Source organism: Vicia villosa, linkage group LG6 (genome assembly GCF_029867415.1).
Source record: "Vicia villosa cultivar HV-30 ecotype Madison, WI linkage group LG6, Vvil1.0, whole genome shotgun sequence".
Lineage (NCBI taxonomy): Eukaryota > Viridiplantae > Streptophyta > Magnoliopsida > Fabales > Fabaceae > Vicia > Vicia villosa.
Window position 1 is genome coordinate 115,167,767 of NC_081185.1, and position 16,544 is coordinate 115,184,310.

General features: G+C 36.5%; 2 protein-coding genes across 2 annotated transcripts; one reads left to right on the plus strand and one right to left on the minus strand.

Annotated features, from left to right (window-relative positions):
• Positions 1-6,748: 6,748 nt before the first annotated feature.
• On the minus strand, positions 6,749-7,255 carry LOC131614435 (uncharacterized). Its single transcript, XM_058886017.1, has one exon. The coding sequence runs from the start codon at positions 7,253-7,255 to the stop codon at positions 6,749-6,751; it is 507 nt and encodes a 168-aa protein (XP_058742000.1).
• A 7,952-nt stretch (positions 7,256-15,207) lies between these two features.
• Positions 15,208-16,299, plus strand: LOC131614436 (F-box/kelch-repeat protein At3g06240-like). Its single transcript, XM_058886019.1, has one exon. The coding sequence runs from the start codon at positions 15,208-15,210 to the stop codon at positions 16,297-16,299; it is 1,092 nt and encodes a 363-aa protein (XP_058742002.1).
• Positions 16,300-16,544: the final 245 nt, after the last annotated feature.

A 16,544-nucleotide genomic window follows, 5' to 3' on the forward strand; every position in this document is an offset into this window, starting at 1 on the left:
CACGCGAGTTTAGAAAATACTCGAGACTTACAAAACCTCCAAAATGTGGCGCAGAAAACTTGAGATCGAAACAAATTAATTACACCAACCAGAACTAAAAAAAACTCGTATCTCTTACAGCTTATAAAATAGAGATAAGTTGAGGATCCAAATAACAATGAATACCATAATATCTTCATCGGTTTGGTTTGGTTCGGTTTTTAACATTTTTCAAAAATAGAACCGAACCAAACTAATTGGTTTGGTTCGGTTGATCGGTTTTTAATATTTTTTTCAAACATTATATTCATCAATGTAATTTCCAATATTGTATTTTTCGGTATATTTTATGCTATTACTTTTTTAAAATAATATATTTCATGTCACTTATTTCATGCTTTAATTTTTCAAACAACTTACAAGTTGCACTTAATCCATATATGAAACAATGACATAGTTTCATTGCATAATGAAATAAATTCACTATAAAAGTTGAATCTTGACATCGGAATGTTGGAAATAGATTTAAAAGTTTAACAAATAGAACACAGAAAAACACACATCAATTAACATGTTTCCAACTTAAATATACATAAAAACTATTTTGTAACAAGACTGGGAGTTTTGTTGAAGAAGAAATCAGAAAGGTAAAAACAAATATGAAAATTAACGAAGAGAATTTGAACCAGAAGAAGGATACCATAACATATCATAGTGGCGATAATGAGAGCAACATTTGAGGTGGACAACTAGAGATGTAGTTTAGTGAAAGCAAGTTTTTGTAACTTATGATTTTTACTTTATATGTTTTGGAGTTTAGTTCCAAATGCGTATTTTGCTTAAAGGAAGAAAGTGAAAACAAATATGGAGAATGGTTGGAAAGGTACAAAATTTGAGATTAATGAAGGGTGGAATAAATGATTTAGAGCGTAATTATTTTCATTGGTTCGGTTCATCGGTTCCTAAAAACTAAAACCGAGAACCGAACCAAACCACATCGGTTTTTATTGGTTTGGTTCGGTTTTAGAACCGAACCATAAACAATCGATTTTATTTTGGTTTGGTTTGGTTCGGATTGTCGGTTTAATTGGTTTTTTCTGATCCGCTTACACCCCTAGCTGCAAGTGGGTCTACAACAATATAAGTCCTTAAAATATGTTGATAGGATAAAAATGTTGGCAAGTCGTCAACACAACCAATAAGTGCAGCCTAATCATATAACTGTCTATCCCATATCAACACTTTTCATCAGATAATCTTTACTTTCAATTCAATCAAGTCAATTTACTAGAGTTTTAAACCAATGGAAACAAAATTGTAAACGGAAAGCAATAGACTAAAGGTATCTTACACTTACACTTGTGAAACCTTACTTTCAAAAAAATTTGGATGGGTGACATAATAACTCTAAATCATACTGCTGGACTTTTTGAGGAATTATAACATGAGACTTTAAATCGAAGGTGTATTCAGTGTCTGACATATTCAAGTGCTAAGGACCAGCCAATCAACCCTGTATAGATAGTACATAAAATATATCAACTTTCTATATTAATAAAATATGTAGTATACACAAGCACTCCTATCATTCAATAAGCAAACTTAACATCATAATGAGAATTTCAATCTTAAATACTAACATTTCAGAGATATGTACAACCGCAATTTAAATCCTTATTGAATACTAAAGCACAAAGAATAACTTCATATTAGAGACAAGTTATATATTTATATACTTTAATCTCCACGCTACCAGAGTTATTAATCCTACATAGCGGAGTGGAGTGGCCGACTCCCAAATGTGGGGATAGTGGGAATAGCGGGATCCCGGATAGCGTAGCGGAGCGGCCGACTCCCTAAAGTGGAAATAGTGGGAATAGAGAAATCCCGGATAGCGGGATAAATTTTTGTATACTAGTGAAGAAGGTACATCGTTGAGGTTAATTAAACATTAAAACAGTAAAATCTAAAGAGTAATCAAAAGGACCAAGGAATCCTTTAGTTCCCCACCTTCACATGTCTGAGTTACAATAGAGATATTTGACAAGTCATAGTGAAGGAAACCTTTGAAATTGTCCAGAGTATATACTTAGTCGAAACCACTCTTTTAGCAAGTTTTTTAGAGTCATTTTTTAGTTCATTGAAAATGTTTCCACTAGTAAACCAACTTGGATAAGGAGGATAAAATGCTAAACCAAAGTCAGTGTTGTACCCCAAAATGCCGTCATAAATTTGTGAAAGTCATTTTATGTTGAATAAGTGCAATGACCTAGTGGATAGTGAAGTTGAGTGTAAGGCTAACAAGTACAAGGTCCCGGGTTTGAATTCCACTTTTGACATTTTTCCCTTTTATTTGTTGCTTACTTTAGTTCTAACTTTATTTTCATTTAAATTAAAAAATCACAAAAAAAATTGTTTTTTTTTTCATTTTATTTATTAATTTTCGTATTAATCAAATATGCATTTTTTAAATAGTCAATTTTTCATTTTTATACACTTTTTAGCCAAAAATCACCAAAAATCATAAAATAAAAAAATGATTAACAAAGATTTTGTTCATATTTCTTTATATTGCATAATTGTACAGTTTAGGAACGATTCAACATAATTAAAATATTTCAGAAATCAAATTAAAATCAAATTAAAATCAAATCATATTTGATTTAGAGTTGTGATTTATTAATTAATTATTGATTGTTTTAGGTGTATATAAATAGCTAACAATTCCATTCACTTAGGGGATATAATTTTTCCACACACCATCCTCTACACCATAAAAACCACCACCGATTGTACGACAACAAATCCTTTTGATCAAGTTCAAACGGAACAATCACCGGCCGAACCTCCGCTCCACCACACCGGATTCGCGACGATGCAAGGAGCTACCACCATCCATAATTTTCTCTCGCCGCAGTAAGTTTCATCCCCATTCGTTTAAATTTGTAATCCCCCATCATAAAGCCCTGTAATAACATAGGTTTTACTTTCTCGCATTTTATTTCTCGCGTTTTATATTTTTATAAACTTGTACATATTTAACTTCTAGTTTAATTAGGCTTGTATGCCAAGATAACAAACAAACGCTAGAATAACCATAACAACCAAGATAAAATAATTGAAAATAACACACTTTGCACACACCACCTTTAGGTAACTCTCTCTTTGTTGCCTTACGATTAAGTTGGTCATGTCCCTCGAAAATAGGGATACTTAAGCACAAAGATCCTCAGTAAAATCATCATAGTCGCTATGATACAAAAGATCATAGTCCCTCGATGACCCTCCTGTTGCCTATGAAATATGATCTTGTCCCGGTGACCCTACGATAAAGTGATAATAGTCCCTTCAAAAGTGCTAAAGTATCTTTAATGTTGCCTTCAATGACCATACGATGACCGTAACATCCAGTGAAAGGACTTCCTACCAACTAATAGTATGGATTGTCTCTTTCCCTTAAAACGAAAGAAGAAGAATATGAAAGACAAACAGGTAAGGTAAATACTCATAATTTACGTGCTCAAACAATTTTCTCCATCATATTTCCAAACGATCAAAACAAAACACTTTTTACATCGTACTTTCAAACGAAAAAAATACTTTGTATACATTCATGAGGACTGATACAGGAGTTATTACAAAGTTAGCTTCACATTAGCACTTTACAAAATTATTTTTCAAATCACACACACATGAAAAAAAGTTTTCTTATAAAGTGAGCAAGTAAATTAAGAGCCCATGGATAACCATGGATACAAGGGGTGCTAACACCTTCCCTTTATATAATTACCCCGAACCCAACAATATTTAAAAAGGTCTTTCTTATTCTTTTATGCCTTTCTTAATTAAATTGGATAAAATAAAAGTCGGTGGCGAATCTTGCTAACCGCAACATGTTTTGCGAAAACAAAACTGAAAAGTCAGTTCTCCCGCCGTGCTACAGTCAGCATTGGGTAACTTTGGAAACTTTAGTGGTTGCAACTGAGAATCTAAACTATATCTATCCTTAGGCTTTATAGAATGGGGGATTTTCAGTTGTGGGAGTTTTTTAGTGAACTTCTCTTTCAAGGTTTTCGCTGCATCAGCAACGCTTCTACTAAGATTATTTGGATAATAGATAGTTTCAAAGTATTTCTCGAACGCCTGAATTTCCTTGATGTGTATGTGCACGGACGAAAAATCCTTTGTTAGATGTTTGCTAATTTGAGCAGTATCGAACATGTTGTTCGTATAAAAGTCTGTTCACCAAGTGTGAAAGCCTTTCGCCATATAGAAGGATGGTTGGAATGAAGTAAGTCTGATTTCAGCAAAGTTGGAATTGTAGCTTCGATACTTTGTAATATTTTGAAAATTATAATCCACTACTGCAACAAAAATTTCTCGTTTTCGATTGAAAAGATGCTCTGGAATAAGTTGGCATAGTCCAAACTGTCGAGAAAAGAAGTTTGGTTGGTAGGCTAGTAAGCAGACATGACTAATTAGTGGCACAATCCTAGAAACTATGAGTCTAGAAAGAAGAAATACGCGTCATATGTCATTGATTGTTGTGCTTGCATTCGTTGAAGCATCATCAAGTGGTAAAGTGAACCAATCTGGGTCGTGTGTTTGACCAGCGAAAGGAGCCATAGATGGGGTGAAGTTATGATGTTTTGAGAACATCAGTACCTAGTTAGTGAAGCGTTTCTGAAGATTGTATGCATCATCATTTGGAGTCAATTGAAGTAGTCTAGTCCCTTCAATGGTTCAATTCAAGACATCAGGATCCTTCTCATTCACTATTCTAGAAGTGCGAAGCGAGGGATTGAAAGTTGCATTCAGCCATAGCTGAAGAAACCAATATGGGCCAACCAGGAGCAAATTAGTGGGGAAGTGAACCATCTTCATGTTTCCACCACATCTTAACCGTCTTAAAATCAAACTCAGGGTCAATACTTTTCACTAAATCACACGCTTCAAAAAAAGACCAATATCCATAGTCTTGACTACTAAAAGCATACACTTCCCCACCATCGTATTTCAGTTCAGGGTCTTTTACAAACTTGCCCCTTGTGTAGAAAACTACTTTAAACTTAGACATTTCCCGTACAGTTAATAGACCCAAACTTAATACAATTTCAAATTAGGGCAACACAATACGATAGAAAATATAAACTATATACTCAACAGATTGTAGGGACTAAATTAAAAAAGTACCATATATTACAGGACTACAAACTTATTTAACCCTTAAATAAAATAACAAAAATTTGTTGATTATTTTAAAAAACGGTCCAAATGGTTGAATTTGTTAAAATTGAAATTAAATAAATTGAAAATAAATATATTATAAAACTTTGAAGGTATATAGATGCAAAATACTATTTTTAATCTGTTATTATGAAATAAAAAATTTATTTTAGATTACATCATGTGTCCAAATTTTTTTCTTTCTTTTATTAAATTATTTTAAACTTTTTATTTACCATACTCTTTAACTCTAATTGATTTATTAGATTTTTATTTTTTTTTAATAAGCAATTGATTGAAAAGCTCGCACTAGGGGTGCAACCCTTACCAAAAAACACCAAGCACTATAGACTGCTTGTGTCGAATAAAGGAAGTTTAAATCATTCATAATAGGTTGGTCTAAACTTAGTATATCCGCTATACATCCATCTCCAAGAAAGAAAAACAATGTTAGAACAAATAACGTCGAAACAAAACTCCTCCCCCTTGAAGATAATAGCATTCCTCATAAGCCAAATGCTCCAAATAGTAGCCACCCAAACAAAATTGATTAAAATTCTTCGCTTGCAACATTTCACCTTTTCTTGAATAACATCGAAACAAATTATCTCCTCCACATTAATCGCCTCCGAAATTCCGAGCCAAATAAAAACGTGTTTCCAAATTATTTTCGCCTCTTGACAAGTGAAGAAAAGATGGGAAGATGATTCAAAGGAAGAACCACACATCACACAATCCGGGCTCGATACATTAGCAACACCTCTTTTCAATAATTGATCTAGTAGGAAGCCGATCAATAAAGAATCTCCAAGCAAAGACCTTAATTTTGGGCGGTAGTTTTAGCTCCCACATCACTTTCAAGGGATTAATCAAATGATAATCCCATGCAAAAGATTTGGCGCTATCAATCACATGAGTGATGCTCGCAACGGTGAAATCCTTATCCTCGTCTAAAGACCACGAAAAAGTGTCGCAACCATTCTCACTAGGAGTGAATCCCCATATGCGGTCACAAAACCGAGTCCAATTTGGACTGGCTGCTGCCGCGACAGTGTTGGGGAAGCCGTGAGTAGATCCGGCTGAAAAAAGGCCTCCAAAATCCCACCTAACCGAACCTCCAATCCGCACTAACACCTCCTCCACCGTACAATGCTTCCAATTTGACAATTCATACAAGTCCGGGAATTCCGTGCAAAGTGGTTGTTCTCCAAACCACTTATTGAGCCAAAAAAGAACATCCATTCCATTTTTGCAAGAACAATTGAAACATCCGGAGAAACCGTTATCAATAATGTTATCCAACAAATTGTTCATGCACATATCTCTCCACCAAATGGAATCATCGCTTCTATGAAAAGCACCCCCAACATCTTGAATTCTTATTTTATTACAAGCATACCTCACCTTAAAAAACCTTTGCCAAATAGCTTCATTATCATGGAGGATTCTCCACTTCCATTTCAAAAGGAGAGCTTTGTTCATTTCTCTTACATCTCTAACCCCCAAACCACCCTTCGCCTTAGGCCTACACACCACCTCCCACTTAATTAATGCTCCTATTTTCAAGCATTCCACTCCATAAAATCTCACTTTGAATTTTCCTTATTGTTTTGGCGATATTTCCGGGAATCTTGAAAAAGGAGAGAGTAAAAATAGGAATGGAATTCAAAACCGAATTGATTAATGTTACTCTACCACCCATTGAAATGTTTCTTCCCTTCCACGAGGAAAGCCGCCTCTTTATGTTATTGACCACTTCCAACCACACCTTCTTCCTTCTAGGATTATCCCCCACCATGATTCCAAGAAACTTGAAAGGAGCCACTCCTTTCTTACAAGAGAGAAAAGTCAAGGCGGCATTCATGTACCACTCACCAACATTCACCCCTATAATATTGCTTTTGGAAAAATTAATCCTCAACCCGGAAGCCAATTCAAACCCTCTCAAAATCACCTTCATATTCCAAATATTATCACAAGACGCTTCACCTAGAATAATAGTGTCATCCGCAAATTGTAGAATGTCCACACTATCGGTCTCCCCGTACATAAAAGGTTTGAAGTTCCCCACCTCTACCGACTTCTTCACTAAAGCGGTCAATCATTCCATGGCAAGGACAAAGAGAAATGGAGACAAAGGATCTCCTTGTCTTAATCCTCTTTGCACCTTAAACTCTTTAGTAGCACTTCCATTAACCAACACGAACATATGATTGTTAAAAATACAAGCATCCATCCACCTCATCCACCTAGAGCCAAAACCCATCCTCAACGAAGTTTCTCTAAGGTATTGCCAAGTGTCGCGGGTCAAAAAATCATCGCCACGAAATTGTAACAAACAGAGTCGCCACCAAATTTTATTTATTCCAATGGGAAAGGGAAAATATTGATAAAACCCATGGGAAATGAAAACAATGAATAAGATGGTCTTCGTAAACAAATTCGGGTTCGGGAGTCGGTTAAGCAAGAGGAAGGTGTTAGCACCCCTTACTTCCATCGTACTCGATGGGACCCATTTAGTTGTTTCATAATCGAGTGTTAGCTTAAGTCTACGTTTATTTTATTAAGAGAAAGAAACATGTTTTTGGTTCTTTATCATGGAGAAAAATGATGAGATTTTTTTATTATTATGCTCGCCAAGACGTTTGAGTCTTGGGCCTACGTATTCCCAATGGGGAAAGTCAGAGCAATCGTAGTTCGAGACTACAAAATTATATTTTTTTATTAGTGTGCTCGTCAAGACATTTGAGTCTCGTGCCTACATATCTTCAATGGAAGAATCAGAGCGATTGTAGTTCGGAAGAACTACGAGTTTGTTGATTAATTTTAGGATGGATGTTTAGTGTTTGGTTCAAAGGATCAAAGGTATTCAAGAGGTGTGCACCCCTTGTCACTTAATCACTTTGATTTAATTAAGAAAAAGGTTTTTTTAATGTTTGATTCAAAAGATCAAAGGTATTCAAGAGGTGTGCACCCCTTGTCACTTAATCACTTCGATTTTAATGTTTGATTCAAAAGATCAAAGGTATTCAAGAGGTGTACACCCCTTGTCACTTAATCACTTTGATATAGTTAAAAAAAAGATTTTTAATCGTTTGATTCAAAGGATCAAAGGTATTCAAGAGGTGTGCACCCCTTGTCACTTAATCACTTTGATTTAATTTTAAGGTTCGATTCAAAGGATCAAAGGTATTCAAAAGGTGTGCACCCCTTGTCACTTAATCACTTTGATTATAATGTTTGATTCAAAGGATCAAGGTATTCAAGAGGTGTTCACCCCTTGTCACTTAATCACTTTGATTTAATTAAGAAAGGATTTTTAATATTTGATTCAAAGGATCAAAGGTATTCAAGAGGTGTGCACCCCTTGTCACTTAATCGCTTTGACTTAATTAAGAAAAAGAAGATTAACAACTTGACGTTGGATCAAGCGTTTTAGAGTTTTGATTTTATTGAAAAGGGTCTAATCGCACTTGGGCGGAAAAGACAATTTTTGAAATGAGATTCGCACGTGGGCGAAATTTGCACTTGGGCAACGAAAAGACTTCGCACTTGGGCGAAAAATGAAATAATGAGTTTGAATTATTCTTGAAGTTTTTGTGATAAGTTTGAAATGGACTCGACATTGGATCGAGTGTTTATCGAAGTAAAAATGTTTTTATTTTTATTTTTGACATATGTTCTAAGCATAATGGCATGTGAAATTAATAGTAATTCAACAACAAAAACTAATATAATAAATAAATAAAAGAGATAATGATATTTTTTTATTTAAAAATGGGGGTGCATAGAGATTAGGCGCGTGGGTCTTGAGGGTCAGGCCCGGTCACATTTTTATGATAGACCAAAATTGAACTAACAAGAAAGGGACCCGGTTGGGCCTTAAGGTCCAGCCCAAATGAAGGAAGAAAAAAAACCTAGATGGACCAGGTACCAGCCGTTTCGGCTTGTTCAACAGATATCCTTCACTATTCTTTTCAGAAAAAAAACTAGTTAAGAGAGATGAGAAAATAACGCTCTCACTCCATCTCTCACGTTCTCGATTCGCTCACGATTCTCTCTCGGTTCCATTCCTCTCTCATTCTCGGTTAATGAACAACAAAACAACAGCAAGTTGAAAGCCTCACCTCTCTCTCGCTCGATCTCTCTCGATGTTCATCGCACAAATATCGAACAAATATCAATCAACAAGAACCCTAATCCCATTCAAACCCTATAACCCCAATGATTTCACTATGATTTCATGGTTTACAGATCACAAATGGAAACAATATGAAATAAACTGGAAGAGAGAAAGAAATGAGTGAACGCATCAGCGACAACTCAGGTACCGTTTTTCGATTCTTTTCTCTGCTCCGAACTCGGCTCCTTCTTCTTTCTGGAAATCGACTGTGGTTCTTACGCTGCTATTCTGAATTTTGGCGTGTGAATGAAAGCTTTACGATGGTAGTTGGTTTTAGTGAGAAGTTTGAGGTTACTATGTGTGCGTGAGGTTTAGTATTTGTGAGCCTGAGTGTTGAATGATGTGGGCTGGGGTTGAGTGAAGGTAAGTGTATGAGTGTTTGAATGTGGTGAGATGAGGTTGATGTGTGGTTTGTATGAGTGAAGCTGTTTGAAGGTTTGTGAGGGAGTTGAAGAGGTTTCTGAGTATGAAGGTTTGTTAGTGAATTCGTTTGAGGGAATGATTTGGCAGAGGTTTTGTATGTTATCGTTGGTTCCCCCTTTCTGTATGAATGAATGGCTGTTTATATAGATGGGAGATTAGGGTTTTGATGAGAATTTTGAGGGGGAAAACTTGGAGATTTGAACTTGTTTTACAAGCTGCAATTTGATCTTGTTGCTTCTGTTTTCGTTGCTTTTCTGATGCAGGTATTGTGAGGAGTATTTTAGTGCAAAGTTTGGACAGATTGGAGCAGGGTAGATGGAGCAGCTTTTGCAGGTTTTTGGACCAACTTGTTTGGAGCTGTACGAAGATGGGAATATCTCCCCACTTTTTGTTTTGATTTGCACAGTAACCGTTACTTGTAATTAACAAATACAAAGGAAACTGTTTTTTATTATAAGTATTCTATGTGTTTTTTTTAATGAATGGGCCTCATAAAAAAGAATGCTGTAAAATAACTTACTAATTATTGATGAAAAAAGCATGTATTAAACTTAGTTAATATGGTTTTCTTTTAGTTCTAAACTTAAATTGAAGATAATAATTAAATAATAATTTAATCGTTAAATCAATCTAAAAATAGAATTTTAAAGAGAAAATGCAAGTTAATTTATTAAAAAGAAAAATGCAATGGTGAAATTGAATTCAAAAATGCAAAAATTGAACTCAATATGCAAACTATGAATGGTTTTGATGCAAAAATTAATAAATAAATAAATAAAAATGATTATTTATTGAAATGATGAGAAATCAACTTCGAATTTCATACTAATTTGAAATGCAACGTGTGACATCGAAACTTATTTTGGATGTAGACTAATTGATTGATGCTAATGCGAGTGAATCAGATGAAAAAACTTAGGTAAAAATTTAGGGTGCGACACCAAGATACGGAATCATACGCCTTTTCAAAGACCACCTTGAGAAGGAGACAACTTCTTTTCTTCCTCCTCACCCAATCTAAAATTTCATTGACCAAAAAACACCATCCATCATGTTCCTTCCCGGAACAAAAGCGGTTTGGTTGGTAGACACCAAATTCCCAATGACCTCCTTCAATCTAGCCGCTAAAATTTTCGCAATAATTTTGTAGATGCTACCCACCAAACAAATGGGACGATACTCGCCTAAAGATTGAGGGTTGTTGGTTTTTGGAATCAAAGCAAGGAAAGAAGAGGTGATAGATTTCACAAGAGAACCTTTAAGATAAAAGTCATTGCATATTTTCAAAACGTCAACCTGAATCACACTCCAAAACCTCTTGAAGAAATCTAAAGTATATCCATCCGGGCCGGCACTTTTGTTGCCATCACAAGCCCAAATGGCCTCCCTAATTTCCAACTCCGAGAATTGACGCTCTAAACTCAACCCCTCCGCGGCATGAAGCTTCTTCAAATCCAAACCACTAAGGTTCGGCCTCCCCTCCTCGGAATCCTCGAAGAAAGATTTGAAATGATTGAAAGTAAAGTCTTTGACCTCATTAACATCCTTGAGCACACCTCTACTAGACAAAAGAGAGCACAAAGAGTTCCGCCGTCTTCTCTCTTTAAGAGAATTATGAAAGTACCTCGTGTTGCAATCACCTTCGGCAAGCCACAATTTTCTCGACTTTAAGTGAAGAAAACCTTCTTTCTTATTAAGATTGTCCCAAAACATAATTGCCGCCTTAGATCTTTTTACCACCTCCTCCTCCGAAACATTACCTGCAAAATGAACAAACTTGTTATCTAAAAAATGAATCTCTTTCTCCGCCTCCTCTATATTAAGATCAATCCATCCAAACACCTCCTTATTCCATAAAGACAATTTGAGTTTTAGAGCCTTCATTTTTTCAACAAGACAATAGTCCCCCCTACCCTTCACCTCCAAAGAGTTCCACTCCTTCTCCACAAAAGAGAAAAAATCCTTGTGACTAAACCAAAGATTATTGAATCTAAAAGGTTTGGGTCCCCAATTCCTTTTGTTGTCTCGAATCCAAATGGGAGCATGATCCGACACATCTCTACCTCCTATAGTTTGTCCTTCAACCTTCCAATCATCAATGAAGGAAGGGGTCAACAGGAATCTATCCAATCTACTCATCGCGCTACCACACTTATTAGACCAAGTAAACTTCCCTCCAATCGTGGGTGGATCCACCAACTCCATCTCTTTAATGAAATCTTTAAAGTCGTCCATCTCCCTTTTATAATTCTTCTTCGAAATACCAACTCTCTCCTCCGGAGATGTAACCATATTGAAGTCCCCTCCTAAACACCAAGAGCCAACAACACTCCTCCTCTTCAAATACACAAGCTTCCTCCATGAGTTCATTCTGACCTTATGATCACAAGAAGCATAGATGTTGATGAAATATATTCTTTTGTTATCCTTTTCCACACACACACCTAAATAACCATCTCCACGAAAACTGTAAATGAGATTGAACAAATCTTTCTTCCACATAATAAGAATACCTCCCGTTGACCCTTCGGCCTCTAAGTGAGACCACTCCACCAACTCATCACCCCACAACTCCTTAACATATTGATGATGGACATTCCTCAACTTGGTTTCTTGAATAAAAGCTACATCCACCCTACCTCTCTGAATATTAAAACCAATTCTCTTCCTCTTCATCCTCTTACCAACTCCTCTAATGTTTAGAGAGAAAATGATCATTTCAACCCGTTGATAGACTCCTTCAAAGACTCCTTCTCTTTGTGACCCCTTAACTCCATCTCCTCCAATTTTTTAATTGGTTTGCAAAATTCTGAGGAGTTAGTAATCCCCAACATGTTCATAGACTTCCGCAACCCCTCAGATGAAGCTCTTATGCCTATCTTTAGCACTCTAACATTGCAATTCCTCACATCCGAATGCGTAAGAGAATTGTTCGAAAAAGAATGTTCCTCAAAAATATCTCCTTTGTCAATCCGCTGTTCAACCTCTGCTTGCAAAGGAAACAATAATTCTAGAGGATAACTGAAATTATCCACCCTCTCACCCAAGTTGAAAATCTCCCTCATTTGCTTTCTCACCTTCTTAGAATTTTTCAGTTTAAAACATTGATCATCAAAAGACAAAACCTCTCCCACGCCTTTTTCCATTCCTACGTGCATGTATAAGCCCTCCTCCAATAAAGTATTCTCCTTTTCTAAAAACCCGGGTCCCACCGAATTAAAATCAGAGTTAATAGAATTAAGTTTTGCACTAGGCGACAAAACTAATTCAAGAACGTTTATTTTAGAAAAGCCACTTTTGTCTCTTTCCAAAATAACCTTCTGGGCCGCCCCCACATTTACGTTTGGCCCAACAAGTGAATGGCCCACAGCGCCCACTACACAACTAGGGTTAATGCCACCCACTTCATCTCTCTTCTGCTTAGCCATTTCTGTACCACCTTTACTCTCCATCCCAGAAATGTCAACAAACCCTGTACACACCACCCTACTTTCACTTGAAATACTATCTGAGCCATCCTGAACTTTCCTCTCTGACATTGAAACACCCTCTTTGTAACTAGCTTCCTTAACACCCTCACCGAGATTCCTACCGCCCTGCACCTGAATCATAGACTTTCCTGCTCCTCTGACACCTCTCTGGGAAACTGTACCATTTTCGCCCACCCACGCGCTATCTACTGCTTCCTCCTCCGCCTCCTCCAATTCTCTCTCCGCCATGGATTTTGAGTCAACGGAGGCCTCCGATGACGACGCTGTTTCGGACCACGCATCCTCCATGTCCCCCACTCTCACCATCGCATCCTCCTTCACAAGAATGTTGTACATCTCCTCATCCACACATGCCACAATCTTCGTGTTAATGGTGTCGATAAGGTTAGTGAACACCATCACCTTTGTCACATCCATCTGGATCTGGTTGCCTTCAAACTCGTCCCCGTTCACCACCGTCCCAATGTCGGAGAGCAGAATCTCGCAAAACCTTTTGTTCCTCACAAAACAAGGGATTCCGTAGATAGACACCCACACCGTTCTAACACATTCAACGTCCTTCTTCGTCCACTTCCTCACCTCCTTAAACCATCGTTCTTTCCAATCCCCAGCATCCCTTAGCAACAGCTCTAAGTCCCCCGCCGATTTCTCTTCCAATAAACACAGATTTGGGCCCAGAGGTGTTGCCACTACAGTGAAAATACCCTCCTCCAACAAGCTCTTGCTCACGCCATATGCCATCCCAGTTGCCTTCGCTACTCCCACCATAGCGTTTCGAAAGCGGCCAGTCTCTTCTGTTATAGAACTATAGAAAAACGTTTTATGTGTTGTCTCTGGATTGCTCACTTCCCCTGCTAAGTTATTGTTCAAAGAACTCTGTTTAGAACTCTGTTTAGAAACTTCCCCTTTTACAGGGACTCCCCTATCCGGTTTGCTTTGTTTCAGTGAGTCCGCATAGGTAAACGGTTGCTTCCTATGTGCAAAGTTGATTCCACCTCCATTTCCCTGATGAAACGTCTTTACACCCTTCGGCATCAGTCCACTAGACACGGTCATTCCAGGCCTAACATGAACCTGGGGCTCTACCAGCTTGATACCTTTATGATCTTTCCTTTTAAATCTAGAGACATTGGCCTTCAACTTTCTCCCTTCTAACCAAAGGTTGTCAAGTTTTACCTCCAACAACCTAACATCCTCAACCTTATCAAACCTCGCAAAGCCGTATTTCTCTCCTCTCCAATCTTTCTTTGGTGGTATAACAATCTCATCCACCACACCAAAATTTTTCAGCTCGAAAAAAAGATCTCTTGCTCCCCATTTTTGTTCAAAGTCAGTAATGAAAAAAGATGTAATGTCGCCTCTGTCTCCTTCCATGGGATTCTTAAAAATATCCCATTTGCTACTAGTAAACCTATTTCTCCCCTTCCTGGTAACCTTGACCCAGTCCTTTCCAAATTCTTTCATGGCTTTAAAAAGATGGTTTATACCTAACAACTTTCCTGTTGGTGTTGATATTCATGACTGCTTTGTGCAAGGCTGTTGATGTTCATGACTGCTTTGTACAACTTTCCTTATTAATATTATTATGTGTGTGTTGAAATTATACATTTACAATACTTTGATAGATTTGATTGAAAGCATTCAATCATAATGTACTAACTAAAAAATTATTTATTTTTTAATTCTAAATCATGATGTGCTACTAAAAAAGCTACTAACAAATAAATTGAAACCAAATAAAAATCTTTTTTCTATTTATTTATGGCACTCTTTAATTTAATTCATTTGATTAGAATTAAATAAATTGAAACCAAATAAAATTTTAGTACGTTACTATAAAATAGTCTTAGTAGTTGAATGAATTAGAAATACTAAACCCTAAATTACTTTGATATGGTCGGCAAGATGGAGAACAGCGTGTTTCTGCCTTTTGAATTGATCATCGAAATTTTGTTGAGGTTACCTGTGAAGCCTCTATTGCATTTCAGATGTGTCTGCAAATCATGGCTTTCTCTAATTTCTAGTAACACTTTTGCTACTTCACATTTTGAACATGCTGCCACACACAGACGTCTCCTCATAAAACGTTCTGCTCTTCAACCTTTATCTATAGATGTTGATTCATCGTTCCACGATGCTTCTGCATGTGCTTCATTAAGCCTTGATTTTATTCGTTCCCAACGATGTGTTGAAGTTAGAGGTTGTTTTAGAGGGTTTCTATGTTTCTACAATGACAAACACATCTATCTATTGAATCCATCCACCGGTTTGATCAAACAAATACCCGACTCTCCTATATTACTTAATCATCGTTACGAACTTCTTTCTGGTTTTGTATATTACCAGCCCACTGATGATTACTTGATAGTTTCCGGGTTCAGCGAATATGACGACCCAGTACCTAGGCCAATAAAATTGATGATTTTCTCATTGAGAGCTAATAAGTGGAAACCAATTGAGGTTGCTTCTCATTTGCCTTATATGGAGACTTCTGTATCGGAATTTACCCCTAAGTGCGGGTTGTTCTTGAATGGATCTATCCATTGGATGGTTCATAATTATGAGAAATCAAAGAATGTTATTATTGGCTTTGATATAAAGGAAATGACGATATCAGAGATAGCTCTGCCAGATGATTTTATTCTCAGTTATAGTCGTAATCATTCTATATATTATGATTTGTTGGAAGTTGGAGGACTTATCAATGCATGGGTGAAGGACCTGAATACAGTGAAGATATGGGTGATGCAAAAATATGGAGTTCACTCATCTTGGACTAAGATTATTCAATTTTCAATTGATCCTGTTTTACACAAATCTTTATTAGACATAGTATGCTTAACAAAGTGCGGTGATATTGTTGGAATAAATGATGTAGATGGATTGGTGAAGTTGAATGATAAAGGACAGCTACTAGAGTCTCTGCTTTTTGACGGATACGCATTGGTCGTGTATACAGAGTCTCTATTTTCACTCCCTAGCACTGGTCAAACTTAGGAAAATTGCTATTGATAACAATTTTCTTTTATATTTATCTTGTATCATGAAATATGAGAAGTGAATCGTGATAGGCAAAATAATGAAACTGCTATTAGACAGAACAAAATTTCATAATCTTTATCTTATTTTATCATTATATTTTAAAATTTACAGAATTTTATGTGTCGTATAACATTAGCAATTTGTTTTCTTTCATTATTGTACTGTTTTTTTTTACTTGACATCTTGATACAGAATTTATT